Source organism: Marmota marmota, unplaced genomic scaffold, assembly GCF_001458135.2.
Source record: "Marmota marmota marmota unplaced genomic scaffold, marMar, whole genome shotgun sequence".
Taxonomy (NCBI): domain Eukaryota; kingdom Metazoa; phylum Chordata; class Mammalia; order Rodentia; family Sciuridae; genus Marmota; species Marmota marmota.
Window position 1 is genome coordinate 16,195,981 of NW_026000240.1, and position 15,087 is coordinate 16,211,067.

General features: G+C 36.4%; 1 protein-coding gene across 6 annotated transcripts in view; it reads left to right on the plus strand.

Annotated features, from left to right (window-relative positions):
- The window catches only part of Hltf (helicase like transcription factor), a 48,198-nt gene that overhangs the window by 18,578 nt on the left and 14,533 nt on the right, over positions 1 to 15,087 (plus strand). For 4 of the 6 annotated variants that reach the window (XM_015486959.2, XM_015486960.2, XM_048794218.1 and 1 more), the window contains exons 9-17: positions 1 to 85; positions 1,366 to 1,459; positions 2,920 to 2,999; positions 3,090 to 3,134; positions 4,176 to 4,265; positions 5,481 to 5,578; positions 9,549 to 9,692; positions 10,765 to 10,903; positions 13,724 to 13,859. In XM_015486959.2, coding sequence (XP_015342445.1) covers positions 1 to 85; positions 1,366 to 1,459; positions 2,920 to 2,999; positions 3,090 to 3,134; positions 4,176 to 4,265; positions 5,481 to 5,578; positions 9,549 to 9,692; positions 10,765 to 10,903; positions 13,724 to 13,859 — 911 coding nt within the window. The remainder of the gene's footprint in view (positions 86 to 1,365; positions 1,460 to 2,919; positions 3,000 to 3,089; positions 3,135 to 4,175; positions 4,266 to 5,480; positions 5,579 to 9,548; positions 9,693 to 10,764; positions 10,904 to 13,723; positions 13,860 to 15,087) is intronic. The other 2 variants (XM_015486961.2, XM_015486963.2) reach the window with 1 other exon arrangement.

Here is a 15,087-nt window from a genome sequence, read left to right on the forward strand (position 1 = left end):
GAATGTAAGGAATGTAATGTTAAAGATGAGTCTGAGAAACTTGGAGGAAACAGTTCTACTGAAAAGGCAGATGGGCAAGGCAAAGGTAAGCCTTAATTTTAGCTATGACCTGATAATTTGATTTACATTTTTTCCAGCTAATAAATTGCAATTTCATCTTCAATATAAAAAAATTTAGGATCTCTTTCTGAAAGACCTCACAGGGATTGGCTATCAGGAAAAGTTTTATTACAGAAGTGATTTGGTGATTATACAATAGGCAAAAGGCTAGGAAGAACATTTTTGGATGAAAAAAAATAATTTCATGAAAGGATAGTTTAAGAAAAAAATAAAGAATATGTTTTGTTTTGGGACCTTAGTGTATTTCATGTTATTTATAATGCATTGTGCAAGAATAACAGCAGATTAAGCTAGAAAGATAGGTTAGAGCCACATTCTGAAGTCCAAGGAGAAAAGAAAAGAGATATGTGGATTTAGTAGTGATATGACTTCACAAAGTCAATTTCTGAAGGTAGGTTAAAGCAGAGTAAAACGGAACGTATTTTAGGTAAGAATCGTAAGAGGACTATTTGGAAGTAACTGTGCTATTGGGGATAGGAAAATTAAATAGGAAAATCTTTTTTAGAGCGAACAAAGCTGCAGATGGGGTTTTGTTTTGTGGTGGTAGGAAAGAAATCTGTAGGCTGGAAGATTTTTGGATATAACTAAGAAAATGCTTAGTAGGCTTGAGGAATGAAATGGGCATGAGAGAACAGTTGGATGAGCTGACATTAGAAATAAAGTAGTCAGATGGGAATAAGTAGAAGAGGAAGGCCATTAAAAAAAGGCAGGAGAATTGGGACTTAGGCGATGGCATCTGCTTTTCCTTGTAAAGGGAACGAGGTGGTCTAGGTGTGCAAGGAGTTAAAATCTAGGCAGAGGATGTGGTATAGTGTGGTCATTGTGGAGAATGGCTATGGGAAGTGGAGGAAGGAGTTGATAAGTAACAAAGTGACAGCCGGGATCTGGAAAGTTGGTTAGTGATTGACAGCAGCTGTGTGTGATTCTGTTCTGTTTTGTGAACCCCTCCCCTACCACAGCTTTTGGCCGCCTGGGCCTCCATGGTACAGAGGAATTCATCCAGTGTGGGAACTGGCTGGGTGACTCCTGGGAAAGGATTGCATCCCAAGAAATTGAAGGTTCTAGGTTGGGAAAATGTAGAGTAACTACAACTGGCTGTTTCATGGAAAAAACAGGGCATTTGAAAAAAGTGAAGATGTTGAGAAAACAGATCAGTAATTGTAAAACCAAGATTTTAAGAGGTGGTACTGCTGGTTTAAGACAATTGGATAATTATCTGTATATTTGGCTTTTTCTTTGAAATAGAAAGATCTAGATGTAGTGAAGAACCCAGTATTTCACATATCAAGGAGAAGAAAAAGTGTTCCATGTCAGAATTGTCTAGCTCTCGCCCCAAAAGGTAAATTTTCTTGTGGTTTGATTAAATGAGATGTTTTAATTTAAACTCTTTTTCTTATATATATGAAAGAAAGATGACCGTTTTATCTCAGTTACATAGTTATTTCAGATACTTTCTCATTGCCAGAATCACTGACTTGGATAGTCTGTTCTCATTTTTACAATTGAAGAAAAGTAATGTTGATCTATAGAAGAAGTGAGTTAATAATCATTCATCTTTCTGCCACTTATTATTTCTTTCACTTAGTAATGAAGATCAAGCTCCTGAGTTTTTTGTTTTTGTTTAGACTTTAAAATAGTTTTCTTTAATGCATCTAGGGAATGAACACTAAAGAATTATGTATTGGATGACTTGACAGAACCATTCTTTTGCTCATTTCAAATTTTTTTAAGTTCACTATAATGAAAATAAGACATTTAGGTAGTTATGGAGAGTATCATACTGACTTAGGCTACAATATGGGAAGAATTTTAGTAAAATACATCATACCCCTCTGATCTACCTTGAATTTTAACAACTTAATTTATACTCTCTGAAGGCTGTGCACATACTGGGCTTTTGTGGCACAATTTTCTGTGGTGTCTGTAGGTGTGATGCCATGTGCCTGAGTCCTGCCAACAGTAGTCTCTTAACCATCATGGGCGATGATTCTATCATTGGTACCCATCAGAACTGAACCCAGAACCGGCACTTGTCAGTTTTTCTTTTATCTGAATCTCAGGTCCGTAGATCTGAGCTGTGAACCTAGCTAACATGGTACTGGTAGTGACTGTACCGGGTAAAAGGCAGTAGAGTGCAGTGCTGAGTTCAGCAGCATGTGGCACACTCCCTGTGGCTGGTGTGGGTGTGCCTCCTGTGCAGCAGGCACCTCTGATCCTACCAGGAGGATCACATTACCCCCACTCGCTAAGTGAGAAAACTGCGACATAGGAACATATAAGGTGGCTTGCTTAAAGTCTCAGCAAATTAGTGGCAGAATGAGGATTTGAGTCTGGGTGGTCTCACTCACTGCAGGGTCCATTATTCCTAGCCACTTAACCAGTTACATGTTTCTACATGAAATTTAGGAAATTTTCCATTATGATGAATCATTTTGCCTTTGGTTGCTTATTTCTTTATATTGAAGTAGTTGCTTTGATAAGGACCTTTTCGTTTTTGTTTTAGTTTTACATAAAGGTGTTATTTGAACTATAAAATATTGAATTCATTATTAGAATGATTATTTTTTTGACTTAGTTTTTTAAATTTAATATTAATGATATGTATTTTATAAATAAGTACATCTGGTTATGAAAACAGATGCTTTTGACAGATTTGACTTTCATAAGTCAAATAAAATCTTTCTCTTGAAAATATTTCAAAAAATAAACAGTGAGATGAAAAAGCATTTGAATTCCATTTACTAAAAGAGTGTCATATCCCATTTTGGATTGATTTTCTTTGTGTATACTAAATTTTAGAAGAAAAATTACTGTCCAGTACGTTGAAAGCAGTGATTCAGAGGAAATTGAAGCAAGTGAATTGCCACAGAAAACGAAAGGTAATTAATGTGCAGAGGATTGGGTTGGGTAATGTGTCTGTATTTTAGCCTTGCATGCCCGTTTTAATGTTTATTTTGGTTTTGTTTTAGGCAAACTGAAAAATATACAGTCAGAGACTAAAAGCCGGGCAAAAGGTATGTGTGTCCTAGACCTTCTTAGTACTAAGAGTCCACACTTAAGGATTATTAAAGTAAAACCCTACTGGTTTGCATTTCCCAAGATTGGAAATTTTGAGTAATACGTCTTCAACTTTGCTTCTGTTTACATTTGAACTCTTCATGGAACTTCATATATGTTAAATGAATTAAATAAGGAAAATTCAATAAGTAGTTTCAAATTAAAATCTAAGGGGTCATACTTAGATCAACTTAAAATAATTTTCTACTAAAAAAATAACTTAAATAAGATATTTTTATGTATAAATAGTAATTCACAAAGTTAAGTTGGGAGTACCTTTTTTGTTAATATTCCCTTCTTTAAAGGGTGTAAAAATAAAAATAAATAGCTTTATTTCTTCCCTCTATTCTTAAAACATCCCAACCCTGTGTGTGCGCAACCCCAACATGGGGGACAGTTGAACCCCAGAGTTGCCCTATCACTGAGCTACTTTTTCAGTCATTTTTATTTTTTATTTTGAGACAGTAATTTTGGTAAGTTCCTGAGACTGGTCTCCTCCAACTTGGGATCCTCTTGCCTCAGCCTCCTAAGATGCTCAGATTGCATACGATGCCACAATGCCTGGCATCTCCAAAACATTGTTTACTTTATTCTTCTTTAATTCAGATCAAATTGTTTTCCTACTGAATTAAGAAATTGTATTGCATTTGGAAATAAACTGATCATCATTGAACTGATCTGGAAATTTGGTGGCCTTGTTATTAGGAATCAAACATCTGTTTCCTTGAAAAATTTTTTTCCACCCCAGAGTGTAGGCCTGCTCCTCCTCTCACCATTCTTCGAAGCAGTAGTCTTACCATGAGTGGTTGCATCCCTTCTGTGAGCTAGAGAGACACAGTTATTGTCAGAGGTGACAATTTTTGTTACCAGATAGTTTTTTTTTTTTTTTTCAATAATATATGCTCGTAACATGCTGTAAAAATGGGATCTCTTTCCTCTCATAAAGCCCAGGGAAGGTGACACTGTAAAGTATCTGATTGGCTGTGGTTTTACATCAGCAGGATCTTCCAAGGTCAAAGAAGATGCAGCCTTTGCATGTGCACTGACTTCACCTAGCCCTGCAACAAAGAAGAAAACCTTGAAAAGGGGTCAGTGAATCTGCTAGTTTTCCAGTTTTTTCTGTTTTTCAATGAAAAATGACAAAAGTTATTAAACCATATTAAAGAAGTTTAGAAAATAGAGCAAAGGGAAAGCCACATCCTGATGTCATTTCCCTCAGTGCTTTTTCCTACTGTGCTTGTTTTACAAAGGCATAAATAAGCACAGGGAGTTCTCTAGTGAAGACACAAGAGTAATTTTATAGTTGTTTTAAAGTGTGATTACTTAATTTGATTTCAATTGAATTATAAAAAACATTTAGTTTTTGTTATGATTAAAATTTGCTTTTTATTGAAGAATATTAGTGATCTTTATTATAATTTTGTATTTTGTAGCTCATTTGAAAACATTGCTTAAGAGTAAGTATTTGAGATGGAAAGAGATTGAGCTAAAGATACAGAGATCTGGGGCAGTGTGTGTCTCTGTCCCTTGGTCTCATCTGTTTAATACACTGGCATTTCAGCAAATGCGTCTTATTTCTGTATTTTCATCAACTGCTATTAGGACTTTGGTGTCCAGCCCAGTGTCCCTGAATATGTGCTCAGCTTGCTGTCTTGCTTCACTTAGGTTTCTAAGAGATTGTCACCCAAAAAGCAGTACCCTCCATAACCCTCCCTCTCAGACCTCCTCAAGCCCACAGTTTCTGTCCTCACATCACATTTAATTTTTTCTTCACATTGTCACTGCCTGATGTTACTCTATGTATGTCTGTGGCCCGCTTCCTCCATTGGAGTATAAGTCACCTGAGTCATTTTGACCATATCCTGTGGGTGACAGAGAGCTGCCCTTGTGTAATGGGGGGAGGGATGCATAAGTTGTTGTAGCAAAGTAAGGATCACTTGGGGCCAGCTTGGAGTACAAATACTGCAGGTTTAAGAAACCATGTAGAACCATTACAAATAGCAATATAGGCTGTGCACACCCGGCAGTGTCACAGACTGCTGCCTCTGTATCCTTCCAGGCACATCCTGCTGGCTCTTCTGATAAACATTCTCTGGGGTTTTAGGTTTTTAAAGTGACAAGGTAAAATTTAGTCTCTGTTCCTTCATGGCTACAGACACAAATTCATCCACTTCATTTTAATTCTACTCAATTTCTCTTCTCATGAGGCAGATGATTGCCACCTCCTTATTGACATGTATGTCCCCCCCACCCCCAAAATAAAATAAAAGTAGTCAAAGGCTTTGTCAATGATTTGTCCTCAGGAGCATCTGCAGTGGAGGGTTCAAAGAAAACTGATGTTGAAGAGAGACCAAGAACAACACTGATTATCTGCCCACTTTCTGTGTTGAGCAACTGGATTGTAAGTCTTTGAAGTCTTCATTTAAAATGTGGTGTAATTTATATTTGTCTTATAAAATGTATTCTGTTAGAAATATGCTTTGTCATCATTTTGTGTTAGGTGAGTTGGGATTATGTTTGCTGAGTTGAAGTAATTTTTCTTTGAAGATTTATGCTAAAGAACTTCATTTGCTAATGTGAGATTTGGTTATATTTTTGCCTTTGCCACTTTTGTTCCCTGAATAGAAAGGATACATAATTTAATATTCCACCATGTTTACCAACTGACTATCAGAACTTCTTTTTCTGATAATTACATGCATAGTTACTTATTTTTATAACACAGCCCCTTTCTGCTTTTATTGTTCTTAAGCTCTTTTTATAGATTTTTCTATTTAATCCTCACAATTATTATTTTCACTTATCAGGTGACCAAATTGAAACATAGAGGTTAAGTAGCTTGAGTAACGTCACCCAGGAAACACATGATGGAACTTGGGTGCTGTGTCCAATACTAGGACTCCTGAGCCTATGCTTTCAAGGTTACTCACTAGAGGAGTTTGTCCCCCCACCTGCCCACCCAACAGATTGCTTTTCTTTTCCAAATCATAACATGGGAAGTGCTGCTTGCTCCCTGTCCAATTTGCGCTTAAGACCTCACATTGTAATGAAATACTGAGTCTTTTGAAAGCACTGTGGGTGTCCCCTGTATATGAACCTGCATTCTTGCTGCCTCTGAGGTTATCAGTTCTCTGTCTTTGCTCCTTTTATCTGAGAGAAGGAAGTCTCTCACCTCTTTTTAAGACCAGTACTTCAGTGTGTACATTGTTTTCCGTCTCTTCTGCCTTTGCTTTTTCTCCTCTTCCCCGTCTGTTGATAATCCGCTCTCTTCCCACTGGTGTCCGTGCAGCGCACTAGGGCTGCTTCATCCTACTCCACTGTCCTCTTGTCAGACCTCACCTCTGCTGGTGCTTCTCTGCTCGCCTTCACTGCCGTGCTGCAGGTTCGTCCTGCCGGGGGCTTTCACTTACTCTTCATTGTTGTCATCGGGCTTTTACCATCAGTGGTCAGAACTGCATTGGGAAAGATAGTGATCGTCTAGTGTCTGTTCTTGGCTTTTTTTTCTTGGCCTGGTGTTGACTGAAAGGATTTCTCCTTCACTTTATGGGCTTGCCTGCTGTAGCAGGGCTTTTCTGTGTAAGTTTTGGCTTATTTGTTTTTTTAAAAAAAGGAAATACCCCTTATCTCAGTGCATCCATTTTTCCTCTTAGGACTAGATAGTTTTGACTGAATGGATTTATCCTTCACTTTATGGGCTTGCCTGCTGTGGCAGGGCTTTTCTGTTTAAGTTTTTGGCTTATTTGTTTTTTAAAAAAGGAAATACCTCTTATCTCAGTGCATCCATTTTTCCTCTTAGGACTAGATAGTTTTAGTGATCTATTCCTCTTTTTTGCTCTAATAAAACTTTCTTTTGATGTGTGATTTCTCCTGGGAAGGGCAGTACACGCACATTTGAATGGCTGTTGTAGGGTGAGGCATAGCAGTATTAATGGAAGCATAAACAATATAATTATGATTCCTTAAAGGCGTATATATAGGGATGTATTTTAAAACTGGATTATCAGTATTTCTTTTTATTTTTTTAATTATTTATTTTGGCAGGGGGCACTGGGGATTGAACTTGGGGCACTCAACTGCGGAGCCACATCCCCAGCCGTATTTTGTATTTTATTTACAGACAGCGTCTCTCTGAGTTGCTTACTGCCTCTATGTTTCTGAGGCTGGCCTTGAACTCGTGATCCCCCTGCCTCAGCCTCCTGAGCTGCTAGGATTGCAGGCGTGCACCACTCACAGCATCAGTATTTCTTTATAATTTTATATTTGGAAACCAAAGTTTGAGTAATATAAACATAGTAAATGAAACTTCCCAAGTCTTTCCTACTGAGATTATGTGAAAATTGAAAGGAATGAGGGATGGTTGGGCATATAGATAGGGGTTCAAGGTAAAGAGTTAGAATTTTTCAGTCTCTCAGCAAGCTGCTTGCTGTCTCCCAAGTGAGTGACATAATGTTCTAAAGAACATGGAAACTCATCTTCCTTTCCCCCCACCCCAAATATGGAAAATAATCCAGTTAAAGGATTAAGGCCTGGGGACAGTCCATCTTCTATCACATATTAATTCTGGATATTTAGACATGTTGTTTAATATTTTAGTACCTTTTTCTTTTCTGTGACCACCTGACAAGAACAACTTAGACAATGGAACGTTTATTTGGGGCTCGTGTTTTTAGAGATCTCAGTCTGTAGATGGCTGAGTCCATTGCTCTGGGCTTGATGTGAGACAGCACATCACTGGGAAGGTCCGAACAGAGGAAAGCTGTCAGCTCATGGTGGGCAGGAAGCAAAGGGATAGAGTGAAGGGACCATAGGGAAGGTGCACCCTTTCAGGGTACACCCCCTGTGTGACCGGCCCCCTCCAGCCACGCCCCACTTGCCTATGGTTACGACCCATCCATTTAAACTAAGACAGGCTGATTACCTCTGAATATTCCTGCATTAGCAGGAGCTTTTGGGAGACACCTCATATCTAAACCATAACACTTGTCATTTTCTGTATTCATATGGAACCCAGCACAGTATCCAGAAACAGAGTAATGGTAGTTTTTTCTTCAGGAAAGTTGATTTTCTTCTATTCACAATCTAATTCTTTCAGAAATACACTGTGCTATTTTATTGCCACCCTCTGACTCAGGTTGCTTATATAGAATTTTTTCTCAGTACTAGATTTCTTCTCCACCAAATTTCTTGAAAATTCTCTCTGTATTTTTACCTTTATCATTTCACATTTGCTATTTACTTCTTTGCATTTTCCCTGTTCTGTTTCATGTTGCAGGCTCTCTCCAGTCCACAGTTGTCTGGGGTTTACTCCCACCTTTTCTGGAAAGTTTTGGGAGAGCTTCTTTGACCTCCTTGTGGAGACCACTGAGCTTGTTTTTGTTCTTCTGCCTTACTTTGTGTGTCTTATTTTGTAACCCATCTCCAAACCTTTTTATAAATAGGATGAACATAATTTACAAACTAAAAGTCATCATTGAAGTTTAATATTCTTTGGCTCTCACGAATGTCTTGTTACCTAACTTTCTAACCACTGTTTCTTTGCCTTTGTTCTGGGTCCTGTTAAGTTCCTGTTAAGTTTTTCTTCTTTCCTTTAAAGCGTGGTATTTTTTTAAAAATTATGAGGCATTTTAATGAGATCTGCATTTACTCAGAAAGCTTTAATAATCACCAAGAATCTAACACATTCGCATTACTTTTTCTTTGCTGCAGTATGCCCTTCCTCCCATAAAAGCGTGAGCGCACTCTGAATAGTGAGTGATAGGCGCTGTCCCTGACCACCTTCTATTTTTGTTGTACATCCTAATCCTAAATTTTTTTTCCCTCAAAGTCTTCCAGGTCAATTGTTTTCATGACTTATAAAAACAAAACAAAAAACAAGACAGGGACAGTTTGTTATTTTTCCCATTTTCAGCTGCATCATTGTTGTGGTTGATATTTGGCAAATAGCAGGCCTAGTAAATTGAAGGAAAGAACGGGTACTGTGCTTGAATCTTGCCCTACATCTTTGGAAATATTAGTTGCTGGTTTATTATGTTTAATCTTGATATTAGGAGTCTCCTAATTCATAGAAAAACATTTTTATTAAAACATTAAATTTTCAAAATGCTAATTTCTGTTTGAAAGAAGCTTGATAACTTTTTTCTCTTTAAAATGGAATGGCTTTTTATTATATTGGTAGGTCCAGGATTACTGTATGTGTCAGTTTTTCTGACAATGTAATAATAATTAATAGTTATCGTTATTATCTTGTTAGTTTAGATTACAAAAAAATTTATTTTATGCAATTGTGGTAGCTTGATTTGTGACACTATTGCCAGGACTATATTTCTTATGTACATAATACATTATTAAAAATATTTCTAATTTTCTTCTAGGACCAGTTTGGGCAACATATAAAATCAGAGGTGCACTTGAATTTTTATGTTTATTATGGTCCTGATCGTATTAGAGACCCAGCCTTGCTTTCAAAACAGGATATTGTTTTGACTACCTACAACATTTTAACTCATGACTATGGAGTAAGTGTGCTGATATTTAGAGATTTAAGGTTGAATTTAAGGACTGTTATCATTCTTCAGGTTTCTGAAGTGTTCTAAAATTCAAACTGTGTACTCTTTTATTCTAATACTTAATATGTAGAGAATAGTAGGATTTTTAAAAAACTTGGTTAAAAAAGGAAGGATTGTATTTTGTTTAGATACTAATTTAGAAATGTTTTCCATTTAGAATGTTTTTAGTTAAAATTCAACTTTGGATTTGTAACAAGTACGTATAGCAGTTTATAAATGAAAATTTTTTTATTCTGGAAAATTGTTTTCTGTTGTAATGATTTGATTAATATTTTGGTTTAAAAAATAGCTTTTCTGTAGCTGCAGTTAATAAGTTTCCCAGTTCTTTTAGGAATCTAGTTTTTTTTTTTTTTTAAACATATATAATTCAAATTGTTCAGTTAAAACATTTTTTAAAATACCTTTTAGTCACAATTTCAGTCTTCTCATGAAAATAGAAGAGAGACCAATAGAATAGAGGAAGGAGATGGGAAGAGGAGAGGAGAGGTACTAGGGAGTAAAATCGACCAAATTATATTATTAAATTGTGCACAAGTGCAAATATGTAACAATGAATTCCACTGTTATGTATAATTATTATGCACCAATAAGTAATACTAAAAAAAAAATGGAGGAAAATAATTTCAGACTTTGGGTAAGAATGTTACCTTTATATAAAAGAAATCAAGGTTGTTACATTGAAAGAATTCTTATAACTGGCAGTTGTTTATCATCATTGTAAATCTGATGCAGAGTAGTTCAGGGTATCCTACAGTTTGATTCTTTAGCGAGCTAGACTAGACTTGGGTTTGAAGGCAGGTTCTTCTGCTTCCTAATGGTGGTTCTTTGGACAGCAAACTTGGCACCTTGGGCTTCAGTGTTCTTACCTCTGATAATGCTCAGCTTGTGAGTGTTCAGTACTTTAACGGGCATAGTTCTTGAATTAAAAGCAGTGTTGATGTTAAAGAAAAAGAGCAAATATTATTAAGCAAATTATGTCCTGTTCCTGTGTTTTTCAACTGTCATGACACACTTCTTTCAGACGAAAGGGGACAGTCCATTACATAGCATAAGATGGCTAAGAGTGATCCTGGATGAAGGCCATGCCATTCGAAATCCAAATGCTCAGCAGACAAAAGCTGCACTCGATTTAGAAGCAGAAAGGAGATGGGTATTGACAGGTAATTATGACATCAGACTTATTTTTACCTTACACCGTTTTGATTTATTTTTAAAATTGACCTATAAGTATTAAAATATTTATGGGGTACCATGTGGCTTTTCAAGATATGTACACATTGTGTCATTATTCAGGGTAAGCCTAACTATCTCCTTAATTGTGCATCTTTCTTTGGGTGAAAATAAAGTCCTTTCTTTTGGCTCTTTTGAAGTGTGTTGATATTGTCTGTAGCCACCTACTTCTTCTAGCTGTACCTTAGTACCCACTGACGAAGCTTTTACTACTCCCTCCCTGCTCCTCTCTTCAGCCTCTGGTCACTCTTCTGTGAGATGACTCTATTCCATGCTGCTTTCCATGTTCCATGATGACTGTATTAATTTGCATTCCCACTAACAGTGCACAAGGGCTCTCTTTTCCTCATGTCTTTGCCAGGAATTGTCTTTTGTCTTTTGATAAGTCATTCTGAATGGAGTGAGGCAATGTCTCATTGTGGATTTGACTTGCATTTCTTTTATGAGTAATGATGTTGAGCATCATTTTCATATACCTGTTGGCTATTTCTGTATCTTCTTTTGGGAAATGTCTACTTAGATGTATTGATCATTTAAAAACAATTTTTTTCTTTTGCTATTAATTTCCAGAGTTCCTTATATATTCTGGACGGCAAACCCCATCACATACATAGTTGGCAGATAATTTTTCCATTCTATAGGTCGCTTCTTCACTGACGATTGTTTCCTTTGTTGTGTGAAGCTTTTTACCTTCATGTAATTCCATTTAACTATTTTTAATTGTTTCCTGCATTTTGGGGATCTTTTGGGATCTTATCAAAAGAAGAAAGAAGAATATTTGCTCATTCCAGTGTTCTAAAACATTTTACCTGTTTTCTTCTAGTAGTTTTGGGTCTTGCCTGTAGTCTTTAATCCATTTCAAGTTGATTTTTGAAACTGATGGGATATAGGGGTCTGGTCTAGTTTCATTCTTCTGCATAGAGATATTCAAATATCTCTGCACTGTTTATTGAAAAGGTCCTTTTCTTGTACCTGGTCTTAGCACCTTTGTTGATAATTATGTGGATAGACTTGTAGGTTACTTCCACGCTCTCTGTTCTGTTCCATTGGCCTGTGTATCTGTTTTTATGCCAGTGTGATGCTATTTTGATTCTCACAGACTTTCAGTTGATGGTTGAAGTCAGGTAATATAGTGCTTCTGCTCTATTCTTTTTACTCAAGATTGCTTTGGCTGTTCCAGAGTTTGAGATTCCTTGTTAATTTTTTTTTCTTTTTTGGAACTGAGGATTGAACTCAGGGGCAATCAACCACTGAGCCACATCCCCACCCCTATTTTGTGTTTTATTTAGAGACAGGGTCTCACTGAGTTGCTTAGTATCTCACTATTACTGAGGCTGGCTTTGAACTTGCGATCCTCCTGCCTCAGCGTCCTGAGCTGCTGGGATTACAGGCGTGTGCCACTGTGCCTGGCGGAGATTCCATGTGAATTTAAAATTTTTTTTTCCTTTTCTAATTCTGAAGAATGTCTTTGATATTTTGGTACAGATTGCACTGAATCTGTAAATCGCTGTGGGTGCTACAGACATTTTCTCAGTATCGATTTTTCCAATCTGTGACGGGATGTTTTTCACTTTATTTTTGAGTTCTCTTCAATTTTATCACTGTTTCCTAGATCTCCTTGTAGACAGCTTTTGCCTCTTTGGTTATATTTATTCCTAGGTCTCTTGGTTGGTTATAGCTATTGTAAATGGGGTTTCTTCATTTTTTTTTTTTTTTCCCATATAATTTGCTAGTGCCATATTGAAATGCCACTACGGATTTTGTATCTTACAACTTTGCCAAATTTGTTTTTGAGCCAGAGGAGTTTTGGGTTTTTTTTTTTTTTTTTTTAACATATAAAACCATATTCTCTGTTAACAGTGACACTTTTAACTCCTTTTCCAATTTGGATGCACTTGTTACTCCAGCTAGCACCTATGTGAAAGTGGTAAAAGTGGGAATCTTGTGTTAAATTTAAAAAATAATTTTGGGGACCGTGATGTAAGTGGTAGAATGCTCATCTAAAATAGAAGGCCTTAGGTTTGATCCTCCGTACTGCAAAAGAAAGAAAGGGAAAAAAAAAAACTTTTTAACTATTAAGTTGGTGATATAACATTGTAATTGACTAAAAAGTCAATTCTAAAATTAATGATAGAAACAATTTAATCAAGTGTTTTGACTTGTTCTTCATAATTGCTCATGATATAACACCCTTAGGGTCATAGGTTATTTATGGAACCTGCTTATTCTTGAACCTCAGGGAAGAATAGACACTCCAATCCTATAATCAGAATCTTGACTTTCCTATTGTCCATCTTAGAGCCTGTTTGCTATTCATGATACCTTTACTGGAAGATGGGAAAAGGAATATAAATTTATATTAGTTGCTTATTTTTCTTGCTGGTGCTACTTATTTTAAAACCAAATAAGCTAGGTATGCAATGAAGAGAAAGTGGAGTTTACTGGATTTTTCTGTTCCCCTTATGTTGACAAGTGACAGCTAAAAATTAGAGTAAAATTATATTTTGAGATGTGTACATGTGTAACAAAAGACTGCAGGCACAGCTGTTAGTGGTGTGCCTCATCCAGAGTGTCTGTTTTCACCTGTTTCATCTGGTTGTACAGGACAGATGTTCTTAAGCATCAATAGGGACTGGGGGTGTGATCCAGTGGTAAGAGTGGTTGCCTGGCACGTGTGAAGTCCCAGGTTTGATTCTAGAACTATCAAAAAAGAAAAAGGAGGAGTTATAACAGTTTCCTTTTATTTTTAGGAACTCCTATCCAGAATTCTTTGAAGGACTTGTGGTCTCTTCTGTCCTTTTTAAAACTTAAACCATTTATTGATAGAGAATGGTGGCATAGAACAATACAGCGTCCCGTCACTATGGGAGATGAAGGAGGACTTAGGTAAGTCACTTCATAACAGCTGATGTGTGTGTTGGTGACAGACAGTGGAACCATTTCCATTATTCTTTTTATTTGACTCTTGACTTCCCTTTCTAAAAAGTGTATACATTATATCCCTTTGACTCTGGGGAGACAAAGATTTCTAATCACCAATAATTGCTTTTTTTCTATTTTAGCCAAAATGAATGGAAAGGCAGGGCTTTGTGCTCTGGGTGTTGCTTTTAGCCACTGGAGCCCCCACTAACAGATTCAACAGTGATAGGAAAAATAGTATCCTTCAGGATCCTATAAGCATTAAATTGTCATAATTCATATAGTTTTGTACATGATTGTTGATGATGTGATTCAGTGACCTCAACAAGTGTTTTTATGAGAGGACGTTTCCCATAGTTGTTTCTGGTGGACACAGATAAAAGTTGAACACATAAATGAAAACTCAACTTGGTGGCAGCCATTTGCTAGAATAATGTGCTTCAAGTTTTTTATCTTAGAGCAGTGATTTTTAAACTGAGGTTTTGGGACCATTAGTGGGTTACAAAATTGTTATAAAGGTTGTAGTCAGTATTGAAAAGAAAATGAAACAGTAGAAGAGAAAATAAAAGTTCAAAGTGTATCATACATGGTAAATATTGCTTTGAGAAATATATTTGTTTGTGTATGTTCTCCAGGTGCAGTAAAATGTGTTTCTTACTATGAGTTAGAGTGAAAAAGATTCAGAAGCCATTAACTTAGTTGGCAGAACTGACCACTTGAACCAGCTATTTAAATTCAAGTTAGGGAATTGTTTTTGTATTTCACTGTTGGGGAAGTGTACATCAGTTCTTAAAGAGGTGGTGTGCCTCCTTTAATTCTGATGTTGAGAGAGAGCTGTAAAGATTGTGGAACTAAGAAGGTGTTTCTTCCCTGAATTTTCACATCATGGTTTTATTTTGGGGACACTTGTTATTTGTAAAAATCACTTTAGATTTTCATATAACACTGTTGATTTTCATATTATAGAAAATAGGATTTTTTAAACTTATTAAGTAAAAATGTTTATTTTGGCTCACAGAAGGTTGGCTCTTACCTATATTTGTATTCTTGCAACTTTAAATGAAGCACCTTGTGATTATAGCATAAGAATCTGAGTCTTGACTGTTGATGATGTAGTTGACAGGACAATTGAGAATTAATGACTGGAACAAAAATGGAGAGAAGAGCTTAAGAAAAGACAGGATTTAAGAAGATT